Here is a 19373-nt window from a genome sequence, read left to right as displayed (position 1 = left end):
AGCTGGTCCCAACTGACGCCTTGCTGGTCCCAATAGCAGCCCAGTTGGGACCAACTGGAGCCTTGCTGGTCCCAACTGAAGCCCTGTTGGGACCAACAGTGGCCTAGCTGGGACCAGCAGCACCCAATCTGGGACCAGCAGCAGCCCAGCTGGGACCAGCAGAAACCAGCAGCGGCCCAGCTGGGACCAGCAGAAACCAGCAGAGACCAGCAGAGACCAGCTAAAACCAGTTCAAATATTTTCTCTTGGGAATTGATGACCTGACATTTATGAATTTTACAGCGTTTGCAGAAACCATGCTAAAATTACTGCAGTGGTATATATAGTTGCACTCCCTGGTCCTTCTAGAGCACAAAGGGGCAAAAGCGAGTATTTCAAAATATTGCCCGTAACGGAGTGACATAACATGTTGCACAACTCTAAACTTACACCCCATAGACGAAAATTTTGTGCTCAGGATGTTGAAATACACTCAAAAATAACAAAAATGTCCTCAGAAATAGTAAAAACATCTGCAATGTTATGGGGTAGTTTTTGAAGAGTCACATCTGGAAAATATCTTAATCAAGTTATCTCAAAAGGACCATACAAAGGACCATCAAAAGGACCATACAAAGTACTGGGAGGATGACTTCATCCTTCTCATTGGTGTTACTGCATCGATCTTTGACCACCATGCTCAAATAAAGGTCAACTTGCTTGACCTTTATTCAACCTACCTACATTGCTGCAAGCGTGTTACCACTTGTGAATGGCTTGGGACAGAGAAAAAGAAAAAGGAAAAATAGAAGAGAAGACCATGCAGGGGAATTGGCAAAAATGTGTCAACTTTGGAGCAGTTTTTCAACGGGAAACTTTAATTGCGGGTGTACCTTCCCAGGGGGCACCGTATGAAGGCACAACGCATATGCTGCGCACTTGTAATGACTGTTGAAAAACTTGAAACATGTAAAAAACGTAACGTAGAAACAAAACAAAAAAAATTCCCGGTGAGGCACCGGTGGGATTCGAACCCACGATCTCCTGTTTACTAGACAGGCGCTTTAACCAACTAAGCCACGGCGCCGACGAGGCATCAGGGGCGAACAAGCGGTTATGTGTTACGTCATCAAAATATTCGTTAGAACTTCGCGTCTTGCTGCTACCATTATCATTTGCAACAGATGATATGAATTTATTCGTGCACATATGTAAAAACTAGTAGTCTGTGGCTTAAGAGATAGGAGGAGGGTTGGGAATGGGGTGCGGGGCTTCTCTGGATCCTAACCTCTTCTTGCTACGCCGTATTCTTTCAGAAACTGTCTTAAGGAGGCTAACAAATAACCAAGTGACCATTTTAGCAAACACAGAACGACATCATGTTTGAAGCGAGCGGGTAATCTTGCGCTAGAGTGAACTTGAGTTCTAGCATGTTCCAGTCTACAGCCATCACTTATTATAAGCATCAGTGTGCTTCGCAAGGTAAAATTGATACTGGTGAAAATACATTTTTTTTTCTCCTACAGTTTTCTTTCGATAAAGCGAAAAATGAGGCCGCATGGCAGCTTCCTGTTTTGTTTCGCAAGCAGCTTCCAATCCATTCGTACATTCACGCATCCGTCATTATCCATTCCAAGCCGGACCGCCAAATATTGAGATTCCGCTGCTAGCCACTGTACCGCTGCTGATCGACGCCTGAAAAGTGTTTATCAACTTTATTCGGTGGCTTTCCGCGTTAATAAGGCTCAGGACTGATCATCGTCAACCGCTCTTGCCGTCGCCAAAGAGGAACTCATGAATCGTCGAGCGTAGCAGACGGAGTGCCTACGGACTGCGAGGGCGCCCTCCAAGGGCAAGTGAGTAGCCGTTTTGTGGGACCATGTCATCGCCGACTACCCCATGTGCAGAACTCGATAAATTGCGCGTCGAGGTGGGCATTTTGTGCGTGCTCATGCGAACCGTATTTCCTCGGCTACCACCGGAGAGCGGTCTCGGTCGCCTGCGCAGACTGCGCCGAACCCTGCGAGCTCTAGTAGCGCATTCGCGCAGGCCACCCGGGAAAGCGCTTTTGGCGCAAGCAGCCGCAGACTGCGAGTTGTGCGGGGCTCTTTTAATGCAGCGGATGCATCAGGGCCATCAGTTGGAGACGCTGCTAATGCTGCTAGCTGTCACAGCTCGCACGCGTTGTCTGGTTGAAACACTGCTTGCCCAGCGAGCTCATAGCAGACAAGATGACGGTGTGGTCGCTCTCAAGCGGTTGTACCGCAAGCTGGTGAAATCGGGCAGCGGCGATTCCGCGCTACTCAAACGAACGTGTCTCCAAAGCCTGCGCGCTGTCCGCAAGGGAAGCAGCACTGTAGCCAGAGAGTCGCGGAGGATGCTAGCAGTTTGCAAGCGCAAGAGACTCTAGTCAGACCCGGAAGAGTGAGTTTTTCTCTCGTCGAACTGTGTTGCAGTGGTCTGGGAAAAGTTCAAGGCCATGCCGGGTAGCGCTACCATTCTGGTGACCGGCTGGATGGCGATCATCTACTGCGGATGGCTGAAGATCAGTCAGAACGACCTGTTCGTGCCCCCACACGAGCGGAAACCACCGCCCCACGTCCTACTCCGGAACTACTTAACCGAGAAGTTCGGCGGTTCGGCCGATGGACCGCCGGCCGGCGATAATAAAGGAAAATGAAAAGTGCAAGTCGACTTCTTTATTGCTGCTGGGGTTGGTCGTCGGGCAGTCGTAGTTGGCGCGCTTGAAGAGCAGCTTGGACCTCGGTACGGGCCTGCCGTACTTGCGGGGCTCCGGCACGTCCGGCTAGAAGATCTCGTTCGAGCTGGGCCAAACGTCCGGCTAGGCCGGCCAGTTCTGGTCTGTCGTCGCTTTCAGCGAAGCTGCAGGCACCCCTGCGCGAAGACGAAAAGACACGTGAGTGGTCGGTATTTGGGTGCTGCGAGGGCTTTGAACGTACCGGACCAAACCTCTCCAGACGGCAACTTGGCGCAGCAGCTGGAAGCCCTCTCGGAAGCCCTGGTCGAAGCCCGCTTGAAGGGCGCGTTCTTTTCCTTCGGACAGGCCGTCCCGAAGTCCGTCCTGGTCCCGGGCCGCTTGCAGCCGCTGCCACTCGACGTCTGCGACGTGGGCTTCCCAGTCGTCGGCCATTACTCCGTCACCGCTGTCGCAGCTTCACAGCCATACCTTCTACTAGTTAAGCAAGCGAGTCCTCAAGCTACTGCTAAAACCAGTGAGCAGTATGCGAAAGCTATTTTTGTGCAGGCGCACTTGTTTGCTATTCCATCGCCTAGGCGGCCATTTTGTTGTGGCTGTGTTTGGATTGGATTGGCTCTCAATGGGTTGAAGCGTCGATTGGCGACTGATGTCATGGAGAAAAGAAAAGTTCCGAGTCACGATGGAAGTATTCTTCCATCGTGGTTCGAGTCGACTATGCGGTCATACGTAGTTTTAGCTCGGGCAGTCATTGATCGCATACACTTTGTCTTTAGATTCAGAGAAAAAAAAATACAGAAACTTTCTCCAAAATCGGAGTTCTCAGATGAATGCGCAAACCACTGTTTAGAGCGAGCCCCCGTAAAGTCGTCTTCACTACTACACACGAATGCATTGTTCGGAAGGCATTTTTCCTGGGCAAAAATGATCAGCCTGATATCACGGTGGGATAAATATCTCCATAACACCATGTGTATCTCTGCAAAGCTCAATGCATTGAGCCCCGTTCAAGCCGCCTTCACAACTACATATGGAGGCATTGTTGGGGCAAGGAAGTTGTACCAACTGTTTCAAACTACCTACAAAACATACAAGAGCTTACAAGCTTTAATTGCAAGACGTCCTACATTATAAAATAATGCTCAGATGGTGGCAACACAAATTTTTTAATAAAATGGCAGCAATAACCATAGAGTTTATACACCGATGATGAGCTTGGGAACCGGCTAATAGTGTTGTACTGCATGGTCATGTGAGCTCAAAAATATCACATTTTATATGTATAAAAAAACAAGAACACCCTAGGATAATTTTCGTGGCCTTGAGAGACTGAAATCACAAATTGATTACTGGTAAATTACTTTAAAGTACACGTAGACGGAAAAGCGTTCGCAGATGCGTCGTCGTGCTGCTGACCGCTGTGCTTGTTCGCCCAGCGCAAAAAAGTGCCTCCCGCACCCTAGTTTTACGCTGTACGGTAAAAATATCAGTTGATTTTATTTCCTTAACCTATATTGACTTCGCTGACTCTTATCCCGCCTTCAAGAGGCCTTATATTTTCCTACTGGCGTACCTGTCAGCGAAGCGTCGCATGTGCGCTTGTGCAGCGCTTGTGTGAAGCGACCTTGACTTGGAGCTAGATACAGTGTACAAAGTAACCAAGTAAAGAAAGGCAGATTCTACCATTCACAAACGTGTCCTGGCTTCGTTTCAACTGAGCGAACGAATTGCGACGACCCGTCGGCGGCCGGCGGACGAAACGCTGGGCCGACTGACTGCCTGATAATTACTGGCAAGTTATAATAAAGTACACCATTACTATACCAATTAATGAAGACTGATAAAGTCTTACCATTTTCGGAATACATATGAGCACATCCTGGTCGTAAGTGTGGGATATGGTCATGGGCCCTTGAAACAGTTTGTCAACACCTCAACAACCACCACAGAGTGTGCGAAATTTGCAAATTTTCGCAATTTCACAAGGAAATATCTTCTGCTGCCTGGGAAGGACTCCTAGCGCAGCCCTATGTCATGCAAGGCTCATCATCACTTACCAGTAGCCATTTCAATACATACCCACAGCCTTTGGTGCATTTAAACCACTTTTAGTCCTCACATCATTATACGACAGAAGACTGTGATCTACTTGGTTCTAGCTTTGAAAGGTGGTCGTGGAATGTGGCAAAAGCTGAATGACTGAAAGGATGTTGAATGTTTTCCACAAACGCATGTAGCTAAAAGTGACCTTGGGCCAGCATTTCTTTAGCCACGTGTATCGTTTCACTCCGCTGTTTGTGTTTGAGGAGTCGTGGCACCCCCTTCCTTCTTTCTTTTGCTTTTAACTAACTTGATAAAAATCAATTTGCACTGGGTGACATGCTAATGCAAGTGTCACCCGGTAATCTTTAAAACGAAGCAAAGTTGCATGCTTTTTTTTATGGTCCCATTATTGAGAGCTCAGAAGCAAATGAGATCTCCGAAACACACAAGCTCCAGGTGGTACAGGAATGGAGGCAAAGAAAGGTGGAGGTAAGGGGGGCAAATCAATAGGCCTTTATTACTCATTCACTGACATCTCCTATGTATGTACACGCGTGGCCATTCGCTGGCCGTTCGCCGGCCACTTTAGTAGGGCCGGGATGCCTGCTGGTCGACGGCCTGGACGCACTTGGCCATGGTGGGTGACGCCCGACTAATGGCGTCCGTCATGTAGAAGTCCCGCAGCGACAGCAGCTGTGGCCTCAGTGGTTCCTGGGCCGAGAGTTCGGCGGATTTTGCGGCGGCATCGTCGTCCGGTATGGGGCCGGGCTCCTGTCGTTCCCCGTATCGGGTCAGGTGGGGCGCCAGCTCGTTCATGCGACCCCGCACCTCGCTCAGACTGTCATAGGGCAGGGGCGCTCCGAGCACTTCCGACAGGGCACGCACGACCTGGGTTGGAGGGCATAAACAAAAAAATTAAAGCCGTTCCGCTTAATGTGAAAGCTGTCGGAAGTGCAGAGCAGTGATTCGCCATTATGGGCTGCGGCGCCGTTATCCGCTCACTGCTACCACCCAATGCAATTCAAATTTCCCGCCTCCGCAGTGCTCGCGTGCCCCCTGCCTGAAGCTGCACAGCAGGAGTTCTGTTCTTTTTGTGCTTGCTTTTCCTCCTGCATGCGCCAGCGTTGCACTGCCACTTTTTTTTCGCTTACTATCGTAAAAACCAACCGAAGGAGCATTGCTAACTAAATGAACGTGGGCGCTGCCGGCTAGTTACATATATTTTGCAGTTTTTTATACCTGCAGTTGTTCATTTTTATTTTTTATTTGCTAAACAACGGGGAGATGTATGACAAGTGCCAGTGTTTCACGAGTTTCGAACGGTTTTGACTATTTAAACCGCTTGGTTTTGGAAGCCTCTGACACCCTACGACGGAACGCCGGGCTCTACTTGGGTCCGTCATCTTGCTGCGCCGCCTGATTTCGGCAGTCGCTTGACATCGACTGTTAGCGAGCTACGACAAGGTGAGCCCATAGAGTGCTCTGCACTTAAAAAATTGAACCGGTTCCGCTCAATGTGAAAGCTCTCAAGTGCGGAGCAGTGATTCACCAAAGGGGCTGCGGCACCCTCTCCTGACAAAATTCAGTATCAGCCTGGCGTTGATAGTGAAAGTAGTCAAGAGAGAGCACTGCAGCCGCTGAAAAGACATCTCTTTCTTCGCTTCCGTTTCTGTGGTTCTCAGGGCGGATTACTAAGATAGGCACGTTGGCGACACCTCCCATGAACAACTTCCCCAGAATCAGAGTTCTTTGTAACTGGCGTGTACCTGCTCTGCTCACGTGACGAACACAACCACCGTCCACATGGCACGCACCACGTTAGACAAAACAATGTTGGTCATAAAACTGTAATCTTCATATTTTCTAATGCTACGAACACTGGTGAATGTACCATAGGAAGCATTTTTTTGATGTATTGCTTGGAACTAATTGCTAGCAATGTTTTTCTTGTCTGCTGTTCCTCCCAAACTGGCTGATTATCTTTAATTATCTCGGGAGCTAATTGACTGACTCAGAAAATAAGGGCATATTTGACATCGGTGGGCAAAAAAGCAGCAAGGCTGACAAGTTTCACAGGGTTTAAAGAAATTGTTTTCAGACCCATGCCCTCAACAAAACAGTCCCCCCCACCCCCTCTCGTCAAGTTTTGTGGTGCTGTTTTCACTGCACAATATCTCCACTTGCGATATTCTTCCCACTTAGCTGGAGCTACCTCAAGGAACTCCTTGCTAAAAGGGAGACCTTTTCGATGGAATTTCTATCTTCAAGTGGCACATAACACCTTCAACTAGCACCTCCAGGCACGCAGTACGTCTTTGCTGTGCAGTTCTGAAACTGTACAGGCGTTCTGAAATTCTATCTTACCACCGACACACCACCACATCTCTTATGGCAAGCATTATTGCAACTTGCACATTGTTACAGACCTCGCTAGCTCAAGGTGGGAAGCATTATGATGACAGCTGCAATGTGTCACAATGCATGCACGGACAAATGTTGGCGTCACGCCAAGCCTCGGCATCAGACTTACACCCTGCCTCTTTTTCTGTCACATTTCACACGCACTGCACATTATTCTCGCACGCGGAGCAACAACTGGGGGGAGCAGCCAGTCTCGCTCGAACAGCCATGGGAGTAGGAACCATTGGTTACACACAACACTAAATCCGAGCTTCAATTCCTGCCTTTACTCTGACCCCCTGTGCATTTAGAAAGCTGTCACCACCACCATCATCATCAGCCTGTTTGTGCCCAGTGAAGAACCAAGGCCTCCCCTAAATTCCTCCAGCCATTCCCATCTTGCTATTCTGTAACCTGTCCTCTGTGCCCATAGAGTTTCATACTAATATATACTAGACGGAAATCTGTCGCTGCAGTCGCATGCTGTCATGGGTACCACCAGAGTAGCAAGCGACGTTCCTCGCCTACTTGACTTGGCTAGCCATACAGCTTATTTTTTCTCTTGAAGCCAAAAGCAACAACGAAAAGTAACATTATTTTCTTGTTTGTCTCGCAAAAAGCTTCTAATTCATTTCTGATGAGTAAAATTTTTGTGTAACCCGATTTTGTTCATAATTAAACACATCTAAATAATCATTTAGACTAGTATTATTGCTTCTTTGCAGCCACAGGCAACTTTTCAGCCTCTTTATGAGCCACGCCAAGGACAAGTGGAACATACATGACGGCACCGTCGACGAAGCAGAGCCTGCCTAGACACTGGTGTCATATTTCTCTTTCGTGTACATATCAGTATGAAACTCTATGTCCACCCCCAAATTTCCCTATTTTGTCCCTACATTGAGTTAAACTGTCTTCCCCTGCTTTGAGTTCAGTCTCTCGCAAGCCATTCGTGGGATAGCTCAAACCGGCGAGGGTGAAAACGTAGACGCGTTCACCTTCCAGTCTTCGCGAGCTAGGCCGGGTGGGTTGACGGCAGGCAGCGTCTGCTGGGCCCGTCCCTCCGTGTTGACGTAGGTGGCCTGCTTCTCCGTGTGGGCTGCTCCGGGCAGCACCGCGTCCGCCAGCTCGGCACCCCGGTCACCATGGTGGCCCTGCGCACGTGCGCACATACCGACCGCTCAGGGGGCACATGGGTCTTTGATCGAAAACTATTTTTAGAGTTATGATGGTAAAAATTGAAGGGAATATGTAGTTTTTTATGCTGATTGTAGACAAAGTTTGCTTTTGTGTAAAACAACAACATTCAAATTTATTTGAACTTTTATATTTCATTTTGTGACAGCCTTTGTAAATAAACTGCTGGAGTGATGCAGCTGAACAAGGTACCAGTCGACTGGGCACAAATCAAGGAGTGCAATAAGACTAACAGTATCATTCTGTCTGGTCTGCAGGAAAAGTTATGACCGTTTGAAGTTTGAGCTTTGAAGGCAAAACCAGTTTTTCTGGTTCAAATCTTCTAAGCCCAAACTTCAAACAGTCATACCTTCTGCTACAGACCAGATAGAATGATACTGTTAGTCTTATTGCACTCCTTGATTTGTTGTACATGGTTGGAAAAGCACTTTTTTGTAACACAAGGGACAAACGTAGAGCGAAAAAAAAAAACCCAGACAGAACGAAAACCAGACAGAACGCTCTACGTTTGTCCCCTGTGTTACAAAAAAGCGCTTTTCCAACCATGTACAACTACCGATACCAACTAGCCCAACCTTGATTTGTGCCCAGTTCACTGGTACCTTGTTCAGCTGCATCACTCCAACAGTTTGTTTACAAAGGCTGTCACAAAATCAAACATAAAAGTCCAAATAAATTTGAATGTAGTCGTTTTACACAAAAGCAAACTTTATATCTACGATTAGCATAAAAAACTATGTAAGCCGTCCAATTTTCATCATCATAACTCTAAAAATAAACATTTTTGGTTTAAGACAAGTGTGCCCCATTAATTTTTGGGAGCGCAAGGGTAGGAAAAGGCACGCATAGGAGAGAACCCATCAGTAGCACAATTCTTGCCAAAATGAGTTCTGTTCCCCTAAGAGTGAGTTCTCTTTCCAGGTACATCATCAGTAACAGTTTTTGACGAGTGTCTGCTATGAGCTTGTTGTACACTTTGGTGATCCAATGGTGGCAGTAAGTCCAGTACCATTTATGAGAGCAGTTAATTTAAGTGGCTGTAGCCATTGAGCAGGAGAGGTTCGAATGGGGTCGCATAAAACAGAGGCCTAGCAAATCGGAGAAGCAGAGAAGGTTAACTGCTCATTCCCTTCTCAGTCACCTTAAAGATTGCAGGCAAATTGGGTGCAAACACATCAAATCTGTGCGTGTAGCAGCAAGCCGCAGTATAGGTGTTGTGCTGGAGTGCAAGTGTGATTTCACTCAGTGCTGAAACGAGCCAAAATTGGCCAAAGCTAACCATAACTGGCTGGCATCACACTGAGCCACAGTGCACAAGGGTTAACTACGGATCTCTTATTTTCCACCCTCCTATTGACAACGACCGAGAAACCTCACGAACTGATGTTAATCCCGCACTGTCTAGGCCGGTGTAGTCCTCCAACCCTTCCAGTACACTCCAGCCCTTCTGTGTTGAAATACAGTGGAATCCCGCTACAACGAAATTGACGGGGCGCGCGAAAAATTTCGTTGAAGCGAAAATTCGTTGAGGCGAAATCTGCCCCAACACACCACGGAAAGGCCCGAAAAATAGCCCCGTATGTTTCCGCATCATTGGCAGCAAAAAAACAATCTTTAGAAAAAGGAGCGACGCGCAATAACGTCATGTTTATTCGGATAACAAACATACCAATGGTTATCTGTGTTCACTGCATGCAAAGAACGCGTTACGGAGGGGGGGTGAAGAAATGCAGGCGCAAAACATATTGCTGCACAAGGCGTGCCCACCGAGCTGATTACTTGCAGATAGCTGCTAGGCCGTCGGAAGCCCCCCTCTCGCTTGTGGCAGGAGCAGTGCCGTTATCTTATCCTCTGACCGGGCACGGCAGCTACTGACCTTGGCAGGCAAGACGCGCGCTCGCGGCTAAGATAGGATGACTTGGCTTCAAGACCAAACACGCAAACATGATTTTTGCTCTTGGCTATGAAGAATGGTAGAAGGAAAATGGCAAAGACAGCTGCTCATGAGTCACAACGCATACATGACGGCGCCGCGCCAGCAGCGGAGCACATTTGTGCGATTTAAATTGGATACAGATTGGCTGTAGCTCCGGCTTGGCGAACCGGGCCTGTGCCTCATGTAAAGACGGCCAGCCACATCGTTATCACCATCAAACAATGGCGTCCGCCTATGAGTTTTTTTTTTTTTGTTGTTGGTGGTGCGGACGCACCGCGTATGTTTTCGGTGAAACTAAGCGTCCTGAATGTTTAAAAAGTTACAGATAGTTGGCGCTATGCTTGTTTTATTGTAAAATAATTGTTCAAACCCAGCCCAATTCATCAAAAATTTCGTTGAAGCGAAAACAAGCCAGACAAATGGTTCGTTGTGGCGAGGACTTTTTAGCATTGACTTCTATGGCTAGCTGATGGGGAATTGGAAATATTTCGTTGAAGCGGACTTCGTTGTAGCGGGATTAGACTGTAAAGTATTTTAGGTATTGTTCTTCTGCCCGACCACCTGCACAATCCCATAATACGTCGAAAAAAAGCAAAGCTCAGTCACACTGCCAGGTCTTTTTCTTGCATATGTTGGCAAGTGTATGCTGCAACAAGCTTAATTCTACAGCGCCCACCATCGACTTCCTGAATCAGCCTGGACTGCAGCTCTGTCAAACAGTAACAGAGGGCTAGAGGTCAATTCAAATCACCGTTCTTTTAACTTGAGCCCAAAGCTTGCACACACGCCTATCTTCACACTTCAAAAACTTCTTCTTGCTCAGCATCACAACTCTTCAGCTGCCCCAACATTGCAGTAGGTAACAAAAGCTACTGTAATTAGTCGGTTACAATGCACAAGTGGACTAAATGATTGACCAATTACGGTCATTACTTCTGTCACCTGCACCACTCTGCTCACACAATAGGGCTCTTCGACCATTGGCCCTCGACTCCCCAAAAAGCAATCCGGTGGATTTAATTTTTCCAATAAAATCTTGTGTGGAGAGTCTACCACTCAGGCTGCAAATTGAAAAGCAGCGCCAGTGTGTACACGCGGGCGTCCCTCCCGCTTTGATCCCTTCCTGCTGCGAACAGAAGCGGGGCCAGAGGGGGTCCTTGCCTGGTACACGACGAAGCAGTTGGCGGGCAGGTCCTCCCTCCTGACGGCCCCTTCGTCAGCTCCCAGCAGGTAGAGTACGTTGGGCTTGACTTGGCGCACTGCGTCGGGGCCTGGCCGGAAGCCCAGGTCCAGGGCTGCTCCCTGGGCGGCAGTCCGCTGGAGGACGTTCAGCACCCGCCAGCCAGACTCCGCTCCCGTTGCGCACCGCGCCACCTGGCGGGCGAGCGCCAGCACGGCTGCGCCGTCCGACCGCTGCAGCGGCACACTGCCCACCAGCACCAGGGGGCGCTGCGCTTGCGCCAGGACCTGTGTGGAGGCAAGAGGCCGGGAAGAAGGTGGCACATCATCATCATCACAATCATCACAGGGCGCAATGTCCACTGTAGGGCGAAGGTGCCTGTTCCAAAAGGCCCTATTTGTAGTTCACGTCTCAATTACATGCAAGGCACTCAACACCACACGACGACAACATTTTCCTGAACTACACAGACAACACATCAAGCTACATTCACCATACTTCTTGGCAGCAACCCAACATTTTCTATCAAGTGTGTTTTTCAGTTTTTAAAAGACGTCAAATTCTTACACCTCCTTACACATCATGCATAATCATCCTCGCTGTATACACTAGCCATCTTCATTGCCTTTCGTTTTGTTTCACTTTTGTTTTTAGTTACTTAATTTAGTATTTACATTTACACCAGTGTCATTCAATAACTCTTTGCCCTAGCAGGCCTTGTGCCACTAAACACTAACCATCATCATCAAACATACCGCCACACTTTCCCCTACAATCAATAACCCGCCCCCCAACCTTGCAGAAGGGGTGCGATCCGGCCGCCAGCGCCTGTAGGGTGGCCGGACTGTCGCCGAGCTGCTCGTAGTCGTACGTCAGGTCCATGTCGGGCGGCCCTAGGGCGGCCACCCGCAACTCGTTGTGCAGCCAGTTCTTGCGGATGCGCGCGTTCAGCGTCGTCGCCTCCCACCTCGGGTTGGCCCCGAGAAGTAGCACCAAGTCCGCTTCGTCTACGGCCGCCAGTCCCGCGCCGAACAGGTAGTCGGCGCGCACGTCTGCCGTACCTGGGAGGCGAGATCCCGTTCCCTCATGGGTACAAGCCCCCCACTTCCTGTGCGAACCCGGTGCCACCTATCGGTTCACTTCAAACACTACTGCTATTGTTCTGAGCAACTGCTAGCAGCAGTAGCAGTGTGTTTTAGTGGCGCAAGGGTGTCTGACGCCAAAGAGCGCCAAGACTATGTTGCTTGGTCTTCCAATGTTTGTCTTCCGTGAAGAAAAAATACAAGTTTGGTTCAGCAGAACGACTGCTTCGTCCCGATAACAATGATAAACCAATTTTATGGCAGGCTTCGAACAAAACATGCAAAGCAATGACGACTGCCTAGCCACTTTTCGGCAACTTTGTTACGACTTTGTTATGATTGGCGGCTGCCAACCTTAACCATCGCTAATACCCCTGTCACACGACAAATCTAATGTCATTCAAAGTGAATGACATCAGCTGTTAATGACATTCGGGGTTTGGTTGTGCGGGTCTACAAGGCGAAACAAATGCAATCTGATAGCAATAGAGGTGACGATTAGCGAGCTCGCAAGATCTGTGAAATTATATTTCAAGTGCATCTAGAATGTTTTCATACGTAACATCTTTTTAGGACATAACAAAGGATTATTTTTTATAATAAAAACAAGAAAATCACCGGTTTAGGTGACATCAGTAGACATTACAAGCCGAGACAAGTCCGCAAGAAATCCGTATTAGGGTAACGTGCGCAATGGAGACGAGATTTTCTTTCTTGTTAGCACTTGTCTTTCTTTATTTGAAAAACAACACGAAAAGGAAAATATAAATTTACTAACAGTTTCTACAGACAGTATTCTTTGATTTATTACTGAACTTTCTTCTCTAGTGACGCGCCAATGCCGTCGAGGCTACTCACTTGGCTGCTGAATGAACTCTCGAACCTCAGTTAGTCGCTAAATGTCATTCGCCTCAAATGTCATTCACTATTCTCGTGTAGCGCCAAATTAATGACATTTAGAGTGAATGACATTTGCTGTAAATGTTATTAGATCTGCCGTGCGACACTGGTATTAGGCAGATGACTGTATGATTGCAAAGGGGCCTGTAGTTCTTTTTGATCGCATCACCTGAATGCCGACATGCAGTTAATGCACTGAAAATTATGCTATTTGATTTGTGCTGGCCTGTATGATGTCACTCCTGCCCATAACACATCACTGAAGCGCGAAACTTGAAAGATTTTCAATACTTCTTGCATTCTTTTGATTACAAAATGTCTTTTGTGTCAGGAATGGAGCAGAGTGAGGCACTAAAGCCTAGTTCTTTCAAATTAAACAAAGCTGCACATTGTCTCCATGGCCCCTTATTAAAGTACTGATGAGGCGAATGTGACGTACATTGAAACGGATGATAGATGAGTGTAAAAGGCCCTCGAACTAAAACTTGCAGATGGTCATAATGAAAAGTGAAAATGATGATGTGAAGGCCTAGAGGGTGCCAGGTGCCCCAGAGCAAGAAACTTGCTTCAGCCGGGGCAGTAAGAGTCCTGGTACATAGCGGGAAATTTGTAGGACCGCCCTCGTTCCCAAGAAGGCCTGAGGTTTACGTGCCACGAAGGTTAAAAGGATAAAAGTCACATGGTTAAAAACACAGGTTCATCCACTAAAGACAACGAAGGGTGCAACGAGATTCTGCGTTTCGAGAAACTGCCAAGAGAACCCTGCTGTTCACCCTCAGTAGCCTAACGGGTAGAACCACAGGTTTTGGAACGAACACCCCGGGTTGGAGCACAAGCAGTGCCACTTTTTTTCCCCTCCCAAGACCCGTGATTTTTTTTTTTTAGAGCAAAATGTTCTATTAGCTCAATTCTACACACTTTATAAATAAAAGTGCTTTAGTATCCTTCAAGTTGTTTTAGAGGTGGGGCATGGCATATATCGACACGTTTAATTGATGTTCTGCATCGCAATGGAAAGGCCAGGCTTGTACAGCCATGAGCAAAAGTTTACGAACCACGAAAATAACAATTTTAGGTTATTTCTTTCTTCCAGTAGTAACCCACAAACAGGGGCATACACGTGAGATGTCGTATAATTACTCAAGTATTGCAAAAATACCATTCGTAATGCCCCAGGCTGCCACGTGGCAGAGAAATAACTCAAAATTGCATATTCCGCAGTCTATAATCATTTTCTCTTGACGGCACCTATTGTGAAGCAGAATCATGTGAATTTTTATTCTAAAACGTTGTCTTGGCTCAGTTCTACGCATCCTTTCGTAAATAAGGGTGGTTTGGTATCTTGTAGGTCAATTCAGGGGTGAGCATGGGATATCGACACGTTTAATTAATGTTTTGCATCAGATCAAAAGTGTCGTTTTTGTATCTACAGTAAAGCCCACTTACATCGAACACGGATATATAGAATTATTGTCTATATTGAACGCCTGTATAATTCTGGTAAAAATTACATGCATTTTAAACTTTTCATATCAAATGCGATTTTGCTCACAATGGATATATCGAACTGTCCCGCGCTGGATTTTTCGCTCTCCTTTTAAAGACACGGGAGGCTTTCCCGCAATACATCGGCGTGCAGCAATGGCGCGTCCAAACCGGCCTTGGCAGAGTGGACCAGCTCAACGCATGCATGCCTTGGCGCCGAAAGCGCCACATTGTGCGCTGCGGGCTGCGGTGTGTCACCGATCTTCAAGTCCGCGTCACTCACTGCCCGCACTTGGTCAATTCGCTGGGTTCGCCGGGTTCGCCGTTATTCATTTGTATGCATGCTTGTCTCCGCTCTGTCGAAGACGCCGAGGACTCCGTACCGCGTCCGAGCTCAAGCGAAGCCGTCGCTGCCGTGGCCCTGCTACGGCGATACTGCAGTGCCATTGAGGGCAGCGGTCTCGTGCTTGTGGACTGTTCAGATACCGTGAAGCAAGTAGTCACCAGCAACGCGTTGCGCTCCAAGAAGCAGGCTACACTCATGCAGTGCTTCCACCCCAATAAATGATTCCTTTCTTTCCAAGAAAGTGTCATATCAATAGTGAACTGCAGGCTGGTAAGAGCTCAGCCTTAGCTCGTGACTCCGCCGGCAGGACTGCTCTCATGTAATTTTTTTTCTGCTTCGCTTTCTATATCGAATTTTCGCTATATCGAACTATTTTACATTCCCCGCGCTGTTCGATATAAGCGGGCTTTACTGTACCTCGGAACGGAATATCGTACCTGGGAACCGTTCCTCCGTGCACAGAGTCTCCGAGCCCAAACTGTTGAATAGGTCTTTGAGCGCAACCAGGGCCTCGGCGTCAGCGAGTGCGCCCGTCAGGGCAGCAATGCCCCCCGTGCCATCGGGAGACGCAGCCGAAGCCGCAGCCGACAGGCGGTCAGCCACAGCCGACAGCACCTGCTCCCAGCTGCATGGCTGCAGTAAGCCCTGCAGGAAAGGCGAACCAGCGTGGTATTGCTGCTAATGCATGAGCATTCTTAGGCAACTTTTTACAGAAATCTGTCTGTCCTACGCGTATATAACGCACGACATGGTAAGACGTCACAAATCCAGCCTCTGCCAGGAAGTTCATAACGTGACACAATGCCCTTTACAGGTATACACGAACCATATGGAGTGTTCACGCATAGGCATTTGAAATCTGTTTGCCAGTTCGCATATACATTGTAGGTGTACAGGTGCTGTCAAAAGTAGTTGGAACGCAGTCCTGTGAATTTACTAGAATTTCTTCTTGCAGAAGCTGCCTGGCTGTTCGGCTGCACGTTTAAAAGAGTCCTCCCAAAGAGAAAAATCTTCCTGTAAACTGGTAACAGCTGTCATAAACCAGTAAGACAAATATTTCGCGATATTCACAAATCCTTGTTCAGGTTACTTATGACGGCACCTGTACATCGGCTACACGAATGGCCATCGCACATGTCACACCATGCTGCCGCATGTCTGGTTACGAGACAATCTTCTTCCACTATTAATAGAGCGCCCACAGAAAATACTGTACTGGACCCAATAACCAGGTAAAAGTGTGGTCACCAACTTGGTGTTGCACTAATGGGGCTATAATATGAAATTTTGGTGCAATACTAGAGTGCAAGTGAGTGAGCAACTCACCTTAGAAAATGTTTTTGAAGTGGCTTGAATAATGGTGCAACGTGCTGTATGGTATCATTTGTGGCAAAATCGGTTTGCCTAAAATTGAGGCATGATGGTGTGTATCTCATAAAGCAATTAATGCTCTTAACCACAACTGACACACTATTCTCTACTTCATGCGGTCAGCTTACAAGTAGGTATCATGCCTTACTAGCAGGTTACGTAGAAGAAGAAGAAAAAAGCATGAACAAGTGTAACGTGCAGAGTATACGAGAGCAGAGCTTAAGTTATTCCAAAGCTGATGCAGCGCTTCAACAAAATCTTAGCACATTTTCATTGACACACCAAATAGTTCTGCCTTGGATTACAAACACAAATGAAGCTGCATAGAAACCCACAACCTTTTGCCATAGATGCTGACACCATGTGGCGGATACTCCACAGCGGTGGAGTTTATTCTGCGTTTTTTAACACCCCAGTGCAGTTTTTTGAGCACCAATAAATGGAAACAATAAAGCATTGCACTCCGGGATTGAGAAACTCCACCAATGCACTTCAGCTAAAAGGGCTGTCTGTTTTACACACCGAAGCGATTTCACCTCCAAGATGCACCGTATCGGAAGGCCCCTGGTTACTATTAATAACCAATACTGCGTGGGATCACAAGGCACTGGTTGGATGAAACACACATCGGGCTTTTTCTTTTACACAGTTGTCACACTTTGAAATTGCGTAGTAGATGCTCCACCCCCCCACCTGCCGGTCTCGCAGCATCGGCGTGGTGAGGCGCTGTCGTCGGAGGCCGTCGTAGGCAAAGCGCGTCTTGTCCGAGATCCACTCCTCGTTGATGTCGTCGTTGGGCCGCGGCAGGACCCGGAGCAGGTCTCCCGTGCGTGTGCTCAGCACGATGTTGCTGCCGAGGCCGTCCAAGATGTCGATGCTCTCCACCTTGCGCGTCTCCCAGGGCCGCGCCACGAATGAGTACGGCTTGGACGTGAGGGCCCCCACGGGACACAGGTCGATGATGTTGCCCGACAGCTCTGACAGGAACATCTTCTCCACATACGTGCCCACCTGGGTGGTGAAATCGGTTTTTCATCATCATCATCAGCTTGTTCACGTCCATTACACTGTTCACGTCCATTACACTTTGATCTTATCCAAAAGTTCACTGTATGACAGAGGTCTTCCTTACTTTACATGTTTCAGTTAGTTTCAATTCTTAACCTTCTTCCCCAATAAGATAAAAGTCTGACTTGGCCAATCCCCCAGAGTGGGTATGTGCCAGTGTTATGTTGGCTCTGACTAACCACTCAAGGCCTCACCTGAAGCTTTCCAGATGCTTCCACTGCAAGTTTGTCCAGTTCGTTCTTTTCACGGTTTGGGAAAACGTGCACTATCGACAGGGGGAAGAGAAAAAGATGACGACACAAAGCATCTTCTTTTTCTCTTACCCCTGTCGATGGTTCGTGCTTTCTAGAACCCTTATGTCACACCAACTCGCCCAAACAGCCACTCTTACAAGTTCATTCTTTTCCTCGCAGTCGGGTTGCCTAACTTAAACACCACAGCACTCCAGCACCAGGTACACTCTACAAGTAAAAACAGCTCTGGTAATGCTACATGAACTAAACAAACCCTTGGTACAGCTATGTCAAAGTGACACTTGACCTTAACGTCTGGAGGGGCATTTGAAAACACAGGCACCTGCACGTCGTTGGTAGACAGCTTCTTGGCCAATCCCCCCTGGGTATGTTTCATGCTCTGAGTCAATTAACCAACCAACCAGCCTCTCCAAAAGATTTCCAGCCACCGAGTTCATTCATTTCCCCGCAACTGGTTAAGCTAACTTAAACGAAACAGCGCATAGCAACACCAGGTGCGATCCACAAGTGAAAACAGCTCTGGTGACACAAACTAGCGAACCCCGCGTTTGCCCTCTCTGTCAAATTGACAATCGACCTCAAATCTTGAAGTCTGGGGGAGGGGTAGTTGAAATTAAAGGCGCCACCTGCATGTCGTTGCCACGGCCGGTGGTGCCGAGGTCGTCCACACCGGCGACCTCACTGGCGAAGCGGATGCAGCGCGTGCACTGGATGCATCGGGTCATGATGGTCTTGACCAGCGGGCCCACGTCCTTGTCTTCGACGGCGCGCTTGCCCGAGTAGTGCACGTCGGTGAAGCGGCTGCGGTCGCTGCCGAAGGCCATCGACTGGTCCTGAAGGTCGCACTCGCCGCCCTGGTCGCAGATGGGGCAGTCCAGCGGATGGTTCATCAGCAGGAACTCCATGACCCCCTCGCGGGCCTTGCGGGTCATGGGCGAGTCGGTTCGCACTCGCCAGCCCTTCATTACGGGCATGGCGCACGCCGCGACGGGCTTGGGCGACTTCTCCACTTCCACGAGACACATTCGACAGTTCCCGGCCACGGAGAGACGCTCGTGGTAGCAGAAGCGCGGGATCTCGACGCCGACCATCGCGGCCGCCTGGAGCACCGTCGTGCCGGGATCGACCAGCACGGGCTTGTCGTCGATGAAGACCTCGATTTTTTCCGGCTTCGCCTGCTGCTTCTGCTGTTGCGGCAGGCAGGCGGCAGTGCGCAGGGCACGCGAGTTTTGCGCTAGGGGCCTCAAAGAGGCCCGTAGGCCCTGATTAAGCGGTACGCGAAGCATGTTTACAGCCGTCCGGGCTCACCGGCTGGGACCGCACGAAGATTATGGAGGTCACATTGACGCCAGCGCCCCCTGCGCCGTCGTTTCATTGGCCGCGTAGCAGCAGGCCCAAGAAGCTCCGCAAGAAGTC

At 48.6% G+C, this 19373-nt stretch overlaps 2 protein-coding genes, 1 long non-coding RNA gene and 1 other non-coding gene across 4 annotated transcripts; 1 reads left to right on the top strand and 3 right to left on the bottom strand.

Annotated features, from left to right (window-relative positions):
• Positions 1-992: 992 nt before the first annotated feature.
• On the bottom strand, positions 993-1066 carry Trnat-agu (transfer RNA threonine (anticodon AGU)). Its single transcript has one exon. It is a non-coding gene; the product is annotated as a tRNA-Thr (tRNA).
• A 313-nt stretch (positions 1067-1379) lies between these two features.
• LOC144144249 (uncharacterized) lies at positions 1380-2504 on the top strand. Its single transcript, XR_013317207.1, has 2 exons — positions 1380-1835; positions 2436-2504. It is a non-coding gene; the product is annotated as an uncharacterized LOC144144249 (long non-coding RNA).
• Positions 2505-2656: 152 nt separating this feature from the next.
• LOC144144248 (uncharacterized) lies at positions 2657-3286 on the bottom strand. Its single transcript, XM_077675619.1, has 2 exons — positions 2940-3286; positions 2657-2874 (listed from the first exon to the last, which is right to left on the bottom strand). Exons 1-2 carry the CDS (start codon positions 3128-3130, stop codon positions 2679-2681), a joined length of 387 nt encoding a protein of 128 aa, XP_077531745.1. The 5' UTR covers positions 3131-3286; the 3' UTR covers positions 2657-2678.
• A 1942-nt stretch (positions 3287-5228) lies between these two features.
• LOC144144245 (NADH-ubiquinone oxidoreductase 75 kDa subunit, mitochondrial-like) lies at positions 5229-19323 on the bottom strand. Its single transcript, XM_077675616.1, has 7 exons — positions 18584-19323; positions 17329-17646; positions 15702-15909; positions 12247-12512; positions 11433-11738; positions 8137-8292; positions 5229-5626 (listed from the first exon to the last, which is right to left on the bottom strand). Exons 1-7 carry the CDS (start codon positions 19241-19243, stop codon positions 5324-5326), a joined length of 2217 nt encoding a protein of 738 aa, XP_077531742.1. The 5' UTR covers positions 19244-19323; the 3' UTR covers positions 5229-5323.
• Positions 19324-19373: the final 50 nt, after the last annotated feature.

Source organism: Haemaphysalis longicornis, unplaced genomic scaffold (genome assembly GCF_048455015.1).
Source record: "Haemaphysalis longicornis isolate Haplotype H1 unplaced genomic scaffold, Haemaphysalis longicornis Haplotype H1 scaffold_67, whole genome shotgun sequence".
NCBI classification, from domain to species: Eukaryota; Metazoa; Arthropoda; class Arachnida; order Ixodida; family Ixodidae; genus Haemaphysalis; species Haemaphysalis longicornis.
This window is presented reverse-complemented; position numbering and strand designations above follow the sequence as displayed.